A 15,073-nucleotide genomic window follows, 5' to 3' on the forward strand; every position below is an offset into this window, starting at 1 on the left:
AACAAAATTTGTTTGAAAACAATTTTACCTAATTGGATTCCAAAAATTTTGAAAAAACATTTTATACATGGCCATGTTTTTAAAAAATAAGCCAATAAGTCCAATAAATACAATAATACTATATTAAGTCCAACTATCAATGCGAGTCATAGCGGTTGTATTTCATCAATGTCATACTCCCTTCTATGTACCACAACATTGTTAGTCTTTCCTAACATAGTCCATAATGACCCCTGTAATTTGTCTTGTCAAGACAATCCTGTTGTTACATTCAACCATAATATGCATAAACATAAATGTAAACAGGATAGCAGAAACAGATAACTTTTATTAAAAATGTCAATAATAGCATCCACATAAACATGCATCACCGTATCCTTTATGACTTGCTCACAAGCCCCATTCTAAGAACATGTTCTTTGAATATTTTGCACTGTAAGGCTTTTGTCAATGGATCAGCAATCATCATAGTGGTGCTCAAGTTCTCAATAGACACTTGATGTTTCTGGACTCTTTCTCTAACCACCAAGTACTTTAACTCAATGTGCTTGGAACCACTAGAGTACTTGCCATTCTTAGAGAAGAAAACTGCTGCGGTGTTATCACAAAATATCTTCAGCGGCTTGGCAATTGAGTCGACCACACCAAGTCCTGAGATAAAATTTCGCAGCCATAAAGCTTGATTTGTGGCCTCAAAGCATGCCACAAATTCAGCTTCCATTGTTGATGATGCAATAAGCGATTGCTTTGCACTTTTCCAAGAAATTGCCCCACCAGCTAACATAAATACAAATCCTGAAGTGGACTTCCTGCTGTCGAGGCAATTTGCAAAATCAGCATCTGAATATCCAGTTACTTCAAGCTGATCAGATCTCCTGTATGTGAGCATATAATCTTTTGTCCCTTGTAGATATCTCATTACTTTCTTTGCAGCTTTCCAATGTTCCATTCCTGGGTTGCTTTGATATCTTCCCAGCATTGCAACTGCAAAACTGATATCTGGTCTTGTACAGGTTTGAGCATATAGTAGACTTCCAACTGCGCATCCATAAGGAATATTCTTCATTTGATTCTTTTCTAAGTCATTTCTTGGGCACTGGTTTTGACTGAATTTTTCACCTTTAGTAATAGGCATATCATTGGTTGAGCAAAGCTGCATAGTAAATCTCTCCAAGATACGATCAATATATCCTTTCTGAGACAATCCTAATAATCCTTGAGATCTATCCCTGAATATCTCAATGCCAATGACGTAGGATGCCTCATTCATATCAACCATCTTAAAGTTCTTGTTGAGAAATATTTTGGTTTCGTGCAATAAACCAAGATCACTGCTGGCAAGTAAAATATCATCCACATATAAGACCAATATAATAAACTTGCTCCCACTTACCTTCAGGTATATACACTGATCAACAGTGTTTTCCTTAAATCCGAAGGAAGTAATGGTATTATGAAACTTTATATACCATTGTCTGGAAGCTTGTTTAAGGCCATAAATGGATTTCTTAAGTTTACAAGCCCAACTTTCTTTTCCCTTTTCTATGAATCCTTCAGGTTGTTCCATATAGATTTCCTCATCCAGATCCCCATTCAGAAATGCTGTTTTCACATCCATCTGATGCAACTCAAGATCATAATGAGCTACTAATGCCATAACGATTCTCAATGAGTCCTTTTTAGAAACAGGAGAAAAAGTCTCATTATAGTCGATGCCTTCCTTCTGAGAAAAACCTTTGGCCACAAGTCTGGCTTTATATCGTTCGATATTGCCCGTTGAGTCACGTTTTGTCTTAAAGACCCATTTACAACCGACTCTTTTACAATCATTGGGCAATTCAACGAGATCCCAGACATCATTCTGTACCATTGATTTTAACTCTTCTTTCATTGCATCATACCATTTTTCAGAATCGTTACTTTCTATGGCTTGTGAAAACGATAAGGGGTCTCTTTTTATTCCTATATCATAATCTGATTCTTGTAGATATACAACATAATCATCAGAAATGGCATGTTTCCTTTTCCTTTGAGATCTTCTCAAATCTGCCAATTGTGATTGTTCTACAAGATCATCAGCGGCGACATCAACATCATGTGAGAGTTCTTGGATGTTATTTTGTTGTTCACCCTCATCAATACTCTCATTGATTTGAGGAACAACAATCTCTCGGACAGGAGATGATATGGGAGAATTAACCTAAATCTCCTCAATATCAAAATTAATCCTTCGAGATTTTTCACTCCCACTGATTTCGCCATTTTCTAGGAATTTTGTATTACCAGATTCTACTATTCTCATACTATGATTAGGGCAATAAAATCTGTATCCCTTGGATTTTTCTGGATAACCAATAAAATATCCTGAAATAGTTCTTGGCTCCAATTTCTTTTCATGTGGATTGAATTAGATTCTCCTTTGAGATGATCTAAATCTCATAATTATATGTGCCATTATGAATATTATTTCTTTAATATCATTTAGGACTAATTTTTTAATATTATTTTATAAGTCATTAGTCCAGGTCACTTTGGTGGCTACAAGACTAATGCCATGATATAAAATAAAAATGTCCTATAAATGATAAAACTTTTATTGTAATTCATATCACAAAAGTCTATCATCCTAGGCCACTTTGGCAGCTACTAGTCAGATAAAATTAAGGAAATAAATTACAAATAATATTCATCAATATTTCTTTAATTTTGCTAAGCAGTTCAATAATAAAATAACAATAATAATTATTGAACATTTATGTAAAAGCAGTTCAATAATAAATAACCATAACAATTACTGAACATTAATGCAAAGCAATTCAATAATAAATAACAATAATAATTATTGAAATTTAATGCAAAATAGTTCAATAATAAATAATCATAATAATTATTGAACAATAATGTAAAACAGTTCAATAATAAATAACCATAATAATTATTGAACATTAATAAAACTCATATGATAATTTCAAGCATATACATGTGAATAAATAAATGAAAATTCCAAAAACAATAATTGGATTTTAATTTTATTTACCACATATATAATGAATAATTCATATGAGAAAACCATAAAATAAACCATAATTTATAGTTTTTTTTTTAACAAAATTAAATCCAATCAAATAATAAAAAAATATAATCATGATTAAAATTAATCATAATTATAATAAATGATATTTATCAATTTTATAATTGAGAATTTAACCTAAATTTCTCAATTTCATAATGATAAAAAAAAACGGAAATATTTGATAAGATATAAATCGAAAATATGCGAATGGCAGAACTGTAATTTGGCAGAAATTAGACCCGAGGGCAAAACCGTAAATATGTTGACAGAACATAAACTGTAATTACGATATTTGCAAAGGGTAAAACTATAATTTTTAAAACCCTAGCCTCGATGGTAAAAACGTAAATATGCCAAAACCCTAATCTGCCATCGCCGCCGCCGCCGCCTGCGCGAGCGGCGCTGCCGCTGCTGCCTGCGGCCTGGCCGCCTGTACGCGGCTGCGGGTTGCCGCCTGTGCGCGGCTGCCGCCTGTGCGCGGTTGCGGGCTACCGCCTGTGCGCGGCTGCCGCCTGTGCGCGGCTGCGGGCTACCGCCTGTGCGCGGCTGCCAGCGACCGCCTGTGCGCGGCTGCCAGCGATAGATCTAGCCTGTGCGCGGCCACTGCCGTCACGGCGCTGACGCCGCGGGGCTGCTACTGCTCATGCGCGGCCGGTGCCGCTGCGGCGGTTCCTACCCGCGGGTGGCTGCTGCCAGCACGCGGCCGCCGCTTGTGCACGGCCAACTCACGTATGGCCGCCACCTGGGCTGTCTGCCTGCGTGCGGCCGACCGTCGCATGGACGGATTCTGGCCGTGTGCGACCGGGGTTCTGTGATGCCGTCGCACGGACGGAGTTCTGTTCTGTGATGCCGTCGCACGGACGGAGTTCGGTTCTGTGATGCCGTCGCACGGACGGGGTTCTGTGATGCCGTCGCACGGACGGGGTTCTGTGATGCCGTCGCACGGACGGGGTTCTGTGATGCCGTCGCACGGACGAGGTTCTGTGATGCCGTCGCACAGACGGGGTTCTGTGATGCCGTCGCACAGACGGGGTTCTATAATGTCCGCATATGAGACGAGTTCTGTAATGCGTACGCTACTTTGCGTAACCGCAGATTTGCAGCGAGGTCGACGGTGACCATTACTGCTTAGCAGTTCTTGGAAGATAAAGGTAATTATGCATCGTAAATTAATTTACAGATCTCCAATTGTAAGCATAAAAATCTGTAATTATGCTAAATCAATTATGCGGAATTAACCTATATGCCAGGATTGAAATTCAATACATAGATCTAATTATACGATACGTACCTTTTGATGCCATCCGTTCAGAGATCTTGTTTGATCTGCTTAGCACACCGTGATCCAAGATTGCTGCAGGCTCCGTCTTCCGTCTTTAATCCGATCGCGCTGCGGAATCTACAGGGAGTGCGAAGAGTAGACCCTTTCTCCTCTCTTCCTATCCTTTCACAGGATCACACAGATTGATGAATACACAGATTGATGAATTTGGGGAGAGGGCTTTTGGGGAGAGAGTCGAGGAGAATAACTGAATTCCTCAACGGAGAGGTGCGACGCTCTAACACACTAACACACTAACCACACACTCAACCACTAGAGATCCTGTCCGTTTATAGGCGAGAGCAGAGGGTCTACGATGAGATGAGATCTCAGAAGATTTCCTCCCAAGGATATCTCCGACGAATCGTGAATTCCTCAACGGAGAGGTGCGACGCTCTAACACACTAACCACTCTAACACACTAACCACACACTCAACCACTAGAGATCCTGTCCGTTTATAGGCGAGAGCAGAGGGTCTACGATGAGATGAGATCCGTTTATAGGCGAGAGCAGAGGGTCTACGATGAGATGAGATCTCAGAAGATTTCCTCCCAAGGATATCTCCGACGAATCGTTCACTTAGTCTTGGCTAAAATATCGCAACGGAACCCAATTCTATTATATATCTTATTCAATAAAAGGCCACATATTCTAATAGGTGCTACTGCCACCCACCCCTCTTTGCCTCCGGATCTTGATGATCACGTTGTTCTCTGAGAATGTAGCACCGGTAAATTGCCAAACCAGATGGCGGTCTCCGGCTCGGTTTCTCTGCTTCTGTGAGTACATTTTCATACGATTTATCTTACACAGTGTCTGCACCGAAGCCTATGCTTAGAAAAAGCAGACATGCTCATTTCTCTTCTGCATCATGGTACGGGCGATCAAAGTGCAGGCGTCAAATGTTGAAGCAGCGCCTCACAGTTCATGTGATTTTAATTGCAGCGGTGGATTTGGGTTTCGCGAGGATCGACCGACTACATTTGTCATGTAATTTCTGCTTCCGGTCGTGCAAAGAGGAGTCTAAATGCTTGGCATCACAGGAATAAATGCAAAGCCCACTCAGTGCTCGCGTACATCCATACAAAGACAAAAACCACAGCTTGGGAACTGGAAGCAACCTGCCAAATATAAAGCCGGGACGGAAAGGGACTCGGCCTTCTACTGCACCTCTTTATTTATTCAAGGGCAAAGAGGGTGGTCCAGAGCAACAGATGCGATGCAATGCGATGGTAAGCTCTGTCTGGGGCATCATACGACCATGTGGTTCCCCTACTGCTTCCGCGCAGCCGATGCAGGTAGATATGAGCTCTTATTTCTTGTTGTTGTGGAAGTTCATCGTAGTAGCTCTTGTTTAAGAATGCTGAAGGCTTTATACCTGCATTGTCTTCCCAGTATATTCTAATAGCTATCATACGAGTCACAAATTAGAATTGTCACTACTCTGTTAGCTTAAATATGCATTGCTTTGGCTTTAGAGTGTGAATTATTACCTGTGACAAGATCAAATCCAGCTTTTGTGAGCAACTTTCCGAGATTAATAACTTAGGAAGTATGCCTTTTTATTTATTTATTTTTTATTTTTGCTGGCTGAAGTATCTATCTCACACACACTATTTGGTTGGGAAGTCTCTTCTCCCAACTTCTAAATATGCAATGCTGGGGAAACTTTATTCTTCTTTATTTATTTTGTTGTAAACTGTTTGACTCTTGCAAAGCTTACTCGTAGCTTTTTTGAATGACTCTGACAGAAGGAATAGGATGAGGGTAAAGGAAAAGTTCACCGATGGTCCATATCACACTATGTTTTGTCTTTGTCCAACCCGGAAGCATCCCGAGGATTTTAATGACGAGCGAGCAAACAACCTCAAATCATACGATGCGTGCATCAGCAGGTATGCTTGTTATTAACTGAAAGAAACACACCAATAATTATCATGCATGCTTGCATGAGTCCAAAACACTGGGTTTCTTCTTTTTTCGTCTCGGAACAAAGAGAAGGCGGGCGATGTAATGGCAGTGCTAATTGCCTGCATCGAGAGTCTCTTGTAATTAATTTCATCTTCTGAGGTCAATTAAGGTTCTCTGTTTAGGTAACAGTGGATGCCGTATCTCAGACTCTACTCGAGATATATACCATCTTTTGGCCAATGTAGCAAAGAGGGAGTATACTTGTGTGAAAAATGGTCCTCCACAAGATGAAACCAGCCCATCTGCTCTCTGTTTCTGCTATCACATCATGCATGTGAGACGGTCCCCGATAGCAAACCTAATCACCTCCGATTCACCAAGAGTACGTCTTTCACGGTTCTTTCCCCTCGCTTTCAGTCTGGTCTGCTGTCATTTCTACATCGACCCTTCATCCGTAGTCATTTCTACACATCAATCAACCCTTCACTTCTCTCACTCTCACTGTGTTCTACTTTCAGCTCTTTCTGTTTTGAGACCCGACTCTCTCCCTGTTGGCTTTTGCCTCCCGCACTAGTTCTTGGAGAACGCTCCAACATAGTCTCTTCTTCCTTTGGTGGCCGAGCGTCTTTTGCAGTCACCTCTCTCTATTTTTGGTTTTTGATGGTCCTGAGGAGTTGCAGGTTTCCTGTTCCTGCGATCATTCTTTGATATTCTCCTTCTTGCTTCTGCTAATGTGAGATTATTGAGGGAGGCTGTGCCTCTTCTCGACTGTCGCACACTGTGTCGCCTTGATCAATAATAGTCTCACTTCCTTGTTGGTGTCTCGTGAAGGTAGTTGCTCCTGCTCCGACCCCCTCGATGTTCCTCCCCAGATCTACTCTTTGACTTCGCTTCTTTGATTAATGTTAAACTCCTCTGCTTTCTCTTCATGCTTCTTCTCCTTCTCAGTTGACTGACACAGGTCTTCGCCTTGCACTCCCCTCGTCACCTAATCCTCTCGTTTCGTTATTACAGATGAGAAGAAGCACTTCTAGTTGGGCTCTTCTTCCACTCTCGCTCCTCCTTATCTTCTTCCATGTATCATCTGAAGGAGAAGTGTCCATAGCTCCCATGCAGAGGACAGAGCAAGAAGCTTTGTATTTAGTTATTCAAGACGTTGTTGGTAAACGGTGGAATGGTTCACAACTTTATCCCGACCCTTGCGGATGGACTCAAATCCAGGTACTTGCGCTTGGTAGACAATCGCCATGTCTTATTTCCTCTGTTCAAACTTCTTTTTCTTTCCATAGAACCAACTCCTTACGAGAGTTGAATCGTTTGATTCCGGTCTTCGGTTGTCAAGTGAAGGCATCACTGAACTCTCCTTAGCTCGGAATTTGATTTCTGGTTTGTAGGTTGATTCTTTTCATTTAACGATGATAGTTTGATGATCGACCTTAATAATCCGATCATGGATTCTGATACAAGTCCTCCTCTCGCCATGAACGCTGACTACAGGGAGTGTCATGCGATCTGTTTGACGGGATGTGGTACGTCACCGGCCTAAGCATCGGTCCGCTCCTCGACGGCTCACTCGAATGCGCAGAGGATGCAGTGTTTAGTCCACTGCTATTCGAGTTGAAGCAACTCAGGAGGCTTTCCTTCTTGGGTTGCTTCTCTTCGCATCGCCAGACCACCATCCCCTCGCGCCACTGGGAGAAGCTAGCTGGAAGCTTGGAGACTCTGGAGTTTCGATCGAATCAAGGCCTCGTCGGTGAAGTCCCGGCCGACCTCGCTCAGCTCACAAGACTGCAGTCGCTGGTGCTTGTCGACAACTCCTTGTCTGGCGAGTTGCCACGGGAACTCGGCAATCTGGCTCGGCTCAAAAGGCTAGCGCTCGCCGGGAATCGATTCTGCGGTTACATCCCGGCTTCTCTTGGGAGCAACATGGCCGAGCTGTTGATCTTAGACCTGAGCAGGAATTCTCTGACCGGTTCTCTTCCTTCCTCGCTCGGCCATCTTGCTTCGCTCTTAAAGCTAGACCTGAGTCACAACCTCCTAAATGGGAGTATCCCATCGGAGCTCGGAAGCCTCGGGAGTCTTACTCTACTCGACCTCAGAAACAACGAGCTATCCGGTGTTCTGGCTCGGGCTCATACTCTGCACCGCATGGTCTCGCTCCAAGACTTGCTCCTCTCCGACAACCCATTGGGCGGGAGTCTATCGGAAGTCCAGTGGGAGAACCTCGCCAACCTCACCACCCTGGACCTTTCTCGTGCCAACTTAAGCGGAGCAATTCCAGAATCGATCGCGGGGTTGAAGAGATTAAGGTTCCTTGCGTTGGATAACAACCGGCTCTCCGGCAGCGTTTCCCCCAAGCTTGCGACTTTGCCTTCTCTGACTGCGCTCTATCTCAATGGCAACAATTTGACAGGGGAGCTCAGGTTCTCCGACGAGTTCTACCGAAGAATGGGGAGGAGATCCGCTTTTTGGGACAACCCATACCTCTGCCATGGTTCAGTGGGTATGCCGACAGGCGTAGAACAATGCAAACAAGCGCAGCAGACGACGTCTAATCCAGAAGACAAGGCTGCATACGATGGGAACCCCGGTAAGAGTTGGAGCATGTCGACCTCGTTTGGCTTACCGGCTTCTTCAATTAGTGCTTGGTGGGGAGTACGTGTTCGAGAGTCGGTGGTCGCGCTTCTTTTGGTCATGTTGTTGGAGACGCTCTTAATCATGCATCCATAGACAACCTTCTTTTTTTTGGCTGGTTGGGGAAGGAAACATCTCGGATGGCGCTTTGTGTCCGTCCTGCTTAACCCACGCTACAAACAACTGCCCAAAAACACTTCTTAATAGCAGTAGAGTAATTAACCCGTGTTATATAGATTGGATGGACCTCTAAACTCACGTTGTCGGCGGGCACGAGAAGCTTCTGAGGAACAACCGGTGATCGACGAGGCGGGCTGATCAAAAGCAGGCGACCGGAGCTTAATCCACTAAATCGCAGTCCGATAATTGATGAGATTACCTATTTCACTTTTGAAAGAACAAAACGTCAGTCATTGCTGCTAGTTCTCACTGCATATCCCATCTTTCCGTTTAGCCCATCATCAAGAGAGAGAGAATACTCGTAGCAAACCGGATGTGGACTTATGCAGTGATGATACCTATACCTTTGAGGATAGGATTGGGAATTCTCAAGGAGTGTTGCGGTAAGGAATGGTTTGAAGATACCAACCAAACCTTATGCAGGATGGTTGGCAAGAATATTTGATGCATGTCGACAGAGGAGTTCGGCCAATGCTAAAACTTGGCACCACTGTGGTTGGGAAAAATACCAATAGGGAAACTACACACTTGGGGGGAGTGAAGAAGGACACAAGAAATCAAGCTCAAGGAAACACCAGTACTCTGTTGTACTTAAACTGTACTGCTAAATAATCAGGCAATATTGTCGGAGTCGATAGCTAGATATACAAACGTGCAGTCACCCAATTAGCCCATTGTGCAACACTTGGAGGCTGCTGCTTTGCCGATCGCAAATGCCCGGGGCTCCATCATTGGCTCTCCAGGTTGTGATCGGAGTCCGGCTGCTTTTGCATGCTCACTCCATTGTTCATTCTCGCACGGGCTTCTGCAAACATCCTCTGCTGTTCCGCCAACGCTTCTTCTTCTGTCATCTCTATACCGCCAAATTTACCACCTTTAGGTGAATCCTGCTCAGTATAGATAGAAGACAGATATATGCAAATCTATATCTATATATATGTACCTAAAGAAACTCAAAACAAATAATGCACAGAAAATTAACCACGAACCTACCAGGGTCTCAAGCTTGTGCTGTTCGTATGCAGCATAAACTTCCTCGATGTACTCACCAAAGCCAAGAACCTGGTACATACTTTCTGTTAAAGGATAAAATAGAGTGCTAGGATACATATCGGCCTCACCAGACATGAGATAGTTTCTGTTAAGGACGCATCTCATAATACTAAAAACAAAAGTTCCAACTCTGTTGCTCATTGTACGGTGATATGTTTTAACAAAGGATAATCTGCACTGTGGTTACTTTAATGCTTAGTTTCTTGAAAAATTATACCAACAATTCTGTATGCAAGCTCAAGGAGATTAAAATGTAAAGAAAAAGGATTAAATTGGATAATCAAAAATAGGAAGAAGTTTTTTTTGTCTCCAAAGGAGCTGTCATTACTTCATTTCTTCATATTTTCAATTCTTTATAATTCTAGATACACAGCATGCAATAAATCCACGGCCAACACCCAGGACCATTTATCAAGACATTAACCAATAAGAAACTTGGTTGTTTCTGCAGGTAGAGTTTGGTCCCACATTTGCCCATGAGAGAGCGACCAAGAACATGTAGACTGAGTATTTTATGTATAGACCCATCAAATTCTTCTGTTAATGAAATAATGTCTCTACAAAACCAGGACACTGGGTGGACACAAATGTAGGTAGAGGGAAGGAATTTGACCGATTGACTGAGTCATTTGACTCAGGCTGGATTGGGCTCGATATCACTCGATGTGACTGGGCCAACCCAGGCGCTCGCCTAAGCCGCCTTAGGTTAAATTCACCCCATCCGAAGATTTTTGAGGCGCTCGGGCCTCACCTCGCCTTGCCTCTCCTGGGCACCTAGGTGAGCACCCGAGTACCCTGTTATAACACCGTGTAAGAGTTGCAAGTGATTTCAATCTTTTCCAAGCTACTCAATTGCCCCTTCCCTCCTATCAACAATATAGATGCACCCCAACACATGCATCTTTCTGCCCGTATATCATATTTTTCTTGCGGCCAACATGAGCTACTTGTTCTGCAGTTAATTCTTACTTTCCAAGTACCGTAAAAATTGTGGTCTTCAATTTTTTTATTCTAAAGGAACATTTTTTCAGAAAAAATATATGTAAAATTGGACATCATGTCAAGAATATTCAACTACATTGTTGTGTCTATAAAAAGAAAAGTGCTGCTGAAATCCGAAAAGAACAAAACTTAAGAAAGGATTAAAACTCTAGCACCTAGAATCATCCATGACAAGTCAACAAAGATAGTCATACAACATTTAAATCAAAATCTTACATGCTAAAATTCTTATCATCCTAGCAAAGAATAAACCCAAGACAACATTAGAATAACTCTTTATAAATAAGAAGTGGCGATAATTCAAACAGAAGAAAAAAAGAAAAATATATGCAGCATATATAGGAGAAAGTGTAGAACAATCAACAACCTCCAAAGCCTTGAGCACATGCTCTGGTGCAATTGTCTTTTTGTCCTCCCGATTACATACTTCATTGGACTCCGAAGATACAAGGTTGATAAATTCTGCCGATAATGATAAATACTCAAAAACTTAATCAGTAGAACCAAGACAATACAAGAGGGACAACTGATAAATTTGACCAGCACACTAGAAGGCACTTGTACTGATATAAATCTTGTTTATAGAAAGATCATAATATTTATGGCATTAGGTGTCAAATGGAACTAAAATATGGTAAAAGAGAAGAACAGAAACAAATTAAAACAAGAAAAGACAGAACTAGGAGAATACCGCTTCATTTAAAATTATATCCTCTTAAAGTTACTTAACTTCTCTTGTTTGCTTTCTTACTTGTAAGATAGACTGGATGTCCAACCGCAGGTTGCATAAAAGTGATTTTTGCTCCCTTGTTCATGTACTTTGTCTAATTATAAATGTAACATGTTATCAATGGCTCAGTAGCAAGAAAAATACAAAATAGGTGGCTGGAATTGAATACTGACATCACATCATACTGCCTTTTGTTTCCAAAGGTATGCTTTTCTTTATCTTCCAAACAAAAAGTTGAAGTTATTTGACATGCATCATAGGCACTGAGTTAGTTTAAAGGATATCCACCAATGGGATATTTGCTTCCTTGAGAGGAAAAAAAAATGTGAGAAGGGTTATAAATTTGGTTATAAATTTGCCTGTTAAAATCTCTACATAATTTTCAATTGTTGTTCATAAAGCAAACAAGGATCAAAAACTTGCAGTAGAAATAAATGAAAGAAATCCATAGAATGGCCTATAAATTTTGCTTACCTACACAACACTCCACAAGAAGATCTTGAGTATCTCTAGCTACACGAACATCAGGTGGTAGCATCTCCTTAATAATCTTGAACATTGTCGCTGAAAAGTAACCAAAACACTGAGTTCAGGACATTAACTTGAAATCCAAGGATGAAGTTCATTTTACTGAAAAGGTGTCTTTCTTAGCCGTAGGATCTGAAAGGAGATTAGTATATACAATTCAAAAGAGTCAACGAAAGAGGCGAATTACGGTACCACAGACTTGGGAAGACAAGAGCTCATTCATTAACAGAAGCAGCAAAAATGCTATATTTTACAACCTTCTCTAATTGTTAGTTTGTTGAAGTCAGATATTTTCTCTAAGATCTTACATAAGCACTTTTCTTCCAAAACAGGTGACATGCATTATATTAAAAATTAGTGACACTCATGTCCTTTTAGGTGTCTTCATTTATCCAGACTACAGGTCAATAAGGGCAAAACCCAGAGTAAAAGGAAACAGAGCAATAATTTCAAGCATCAATCACATAAGCTATTCTGAACCATAAGTTGCATAAACTTCTTGTCAGCAAACGTCAAATCACTGATCCTTATTGAGTTGCTTGCTGTTTCCTTTTGCTAAGGCAATGAAGCTATTCATGTGTTGCAATGAAAATACATGAACACAAATCTGACAAGTCCTAGTAAAATTTTCTTAACTTCTAAAATGGACAAAAGATACTTAGATCATGACAAAGCTAGAGCTATCATGATTAGACTTAGGAAACCAGTAAAATGATTCATGTATGAATAAGAAATAATCATGAACATGGCCCCAGATTTCTCAGCAAAACTACAAAATCCATATCAATGAGGTTATATCCCTTTGTAGGATGCTTAAAAGAACAAGTCTGAACACCAGAGTAATGCTTAAAATAACCAATTTGAACTTCGAAGTGTCAGAATTTCAGGGAAGAAAAAAAAGTTCAAGGCAAGCAAGACATGGGAAATTGAACAAAAAAGCATACTAAGAGAGAATATGAATAGGATACTAGTGTATTAATAAAATCATCATGTAGTTAGCCAATAATCTTGTATTTGCAAAGTAACTAGGAAGCTGCTAACCATAAGTTTTCACTTTCTGAGCAGAGATGAGAGAGAGCCATTGATAGTGGCCGCTGATATATGAGAGCTTCTTAAAGTTGTATGCAACTACATATGAATGAAAAAGCCACCTATGTCAATCATAGGGGATCATGTTTCTCCAAAAGACCACACCTATGATTTCAACTGGTTCCTCTTCTAAGACTCTTCAGTGAGGTTTGTGAAGAATTTCATCTTACCGCAAATTTGTAACCATCTCTTCAAAACCATAATACCAGCCACATGTATTTGTCACTCTTTTTTCTAGTATGAAGTCACTGCCACCATTTTGGCAAAAAAATAATTATCATTAAAGAAAGGAAAGATCAAACACTGGAGCCTTTTATTTCCACATGCTAATGGTGGGAACGTTATTACTATAAGAACATAACATTGAAAACACAACTGTCTTGCAACAGAGGGACTGATATACCAGATGGCTAATTTCGTGCTTCGCTACCTTGGTCCTAACCCAAAGACTTGAACACTAGGATAATAACAAATTAAGTCAATGACGAAACAAGGTTCAAGCCCATAATTATTTTGCATAATATTTACCGGATCCAGGATTTAGCCCCTTGTAAAACACCCAAGACCTAGTATCATTGCCTGAAAACATGTCGGGCGAAAAGAGGACCCATCATCTTGCTGGAATCTCGGAAGCGGCAAACTTCCAGCGAAAGCTTTATCCTCGGAAAAATTAAGATAAAAACTCCACTGATTAGCTTATGCATCTTCTTTTCACGAGATTATAAAATCCAATTGAATATTAAGATAAGTAACAAACCCTAACGCAGACGGACGATACCTATTCCGAAAGCTATACATAATCGACAAAGAAACAAACAGAATAGAACAAAAGCTCGGGGGATCAATCATCGGGACAAATAACTCACATTTCGGGAGCGAGACGTCCTCTTTCGACTTTCCGACGATGTCCATCGGCTCCATCTTCCGATCAAACCCTAATAAAATGTAAATTCTTTTTTCCTCTTCGCTCCGCGCGGATACCGGATCGATCGAAGAACGATTCGACAGAGAAGAAACAGGGGAACAGCGAAGAATCGAGAGGAGGACGAGTCAAACAAGATGGGATCGATCGATCGAACGACCGGGGCCACTGCGGAGGCCGGATCGAGTCAGACGTCGAGACCAGGTGGTGGGATAGGGGCCACGGACGGTTCATATTTATCGGGCTCTTTCGGCCAATTTCGAGATCCATCGATTTGGGTCGCATATCGGATTTAAATACTACGGTTTTTAAGATCCGAATTAGATTTTAGGTTATCGGGCGCCACCATTGCTTCTAAGATAAATAAAGATCCGGTTGGATGCAAATCCAATCCAACGAAGAATAAGAATTCGGTTTTAAGATCGATGAGCGGACCTTAACTCCCACCAGGATCCGATCCGGTCACCGACGAATAAGAATTCGAACTCTCTGATGCCGATTTATTTATTAATTTTAATAAAAAAAATCCATTTACATGTCAAAATATTATTAATTTGATGGCATATCTAATTCGTCTATCGCAGGATTAATAATCTTGTTCTTTAAATTCCATACTTCAAATATTAAT

General features: G+C 41.1%; 2 protein-coding genes and 1 long non-coding RNA gene across 7 annotated transcripts; 2 read left to right on the forward strand and 1 right to left on the reverse strand.

Annotated features, from left to right (window-relative positions):
• The first annotated feature begins 5,074 nt into the window (after positions 1–5,074).
• Positions 5,075–6,347, forward strand: LOC135592268 (uncharacterized). Its single transcript, XR_010478973.1, has 3 exons — positions 5,075–5,175; positions 5,292–5,694; positions 6,148–6,347. It is a non-coding gene; the product is annotated as an uncharacterized LOC135592268 (long non-coding RNA).
• A 474-nt stretch (positions 6,348–6,821) lies between these two features.
• On the forward strand, positions 6,822–9,053 carry LOC135586854 (piriformospora indica-insensitive protein 2-like). Of its 3 annotated transcripts, none has more exons than XM_065081627.1 (3): positions 6,822–7,211; positions 7,322–7,528; positions 7,805–9,053. In XM_065081627.1, exons 2-3 carry the CDS (start codon positions 7,322–7,324, stop codon positions 9,035–9,037), a joined length of 1,440 nt encoding a protein of 479 aa, XP_064937699.1. In that variant the 5' UTR covers positions 6,822–7,211; the 3' UTR covers positions 9,038–9,053. The 3 variants fall into 3 exon arrangements, with proteins under 3 accessions (XP_064937699.1, XP_064937698.1, XP_064937700.1); XM_065081626.1 differs by having other exon boundaries at positions 6,822–7,138; XM_065081628.1 differs by lacking the exon at positions 6,822–7,211 and having other exon boundaries at positions 7,410–7,528; positions 7,702–9,053.
• Positions 9,054–9,684: 631 nt separating this feature from the next.
• LOC135592267 (protein Dr1 homolog) lies at positions 9,685–14,659 on the reverse strand. Of its 3 annotated transcripts, none has more exons than XM_065081629.1 (6): positions 14,390–14,659; positions 14,052–14,176; positions 12,381–12,470; positions 11,544–11,638; positions 10,115–10,183; positions 9,685–10,008 (listed from the first exon to the last, which is right to left on the reverse strand). In XM_065081629.1, the coding sequence occupies exons 2-6, from the start codon at positions 14,110–14,112 to the stop codon at positions 9,850–9,852; spliced, it is 474 nt and encodes a 157-aa protein (XP_064937701.1). In that variant the 5' UTR covers positions 14,113–14,176; positions 14,390–14,659; the 3' UTR covers positions 9,685–9,849. The 3 variants fall into 3 exon arrangements, with proteins under 3 accessions (XP_064937701.1, XP_064937702.1, XP_064937703.1); XM_065081630.1 differs by having other exon boundaries at positions 14,052–14,183; XM_065081631.1 differs by lacking the exon at positions 14,052–14,176 and having other exon boundaries at positions 14,390–14,658.
• Positions 14,660–15,073: the final 414 nt, after the last annotated feature.

The sequence above is a fragment of the Musa acuminata genome, chromosome BXJ1-9 (assembly GCF_036884655.1).
Source record: "Musa acuminata AAA Group cultivar baxijiao chromosome BXJ1-9, Cavendish_Baxijiao_AAA, whole genome shotgun sequence".
NCBI lineage: Eukaryota > Viridiplantae > Streptophyta > Magnoliopsida > Zingiberales > Musaceae > Musa > Musa acuminata.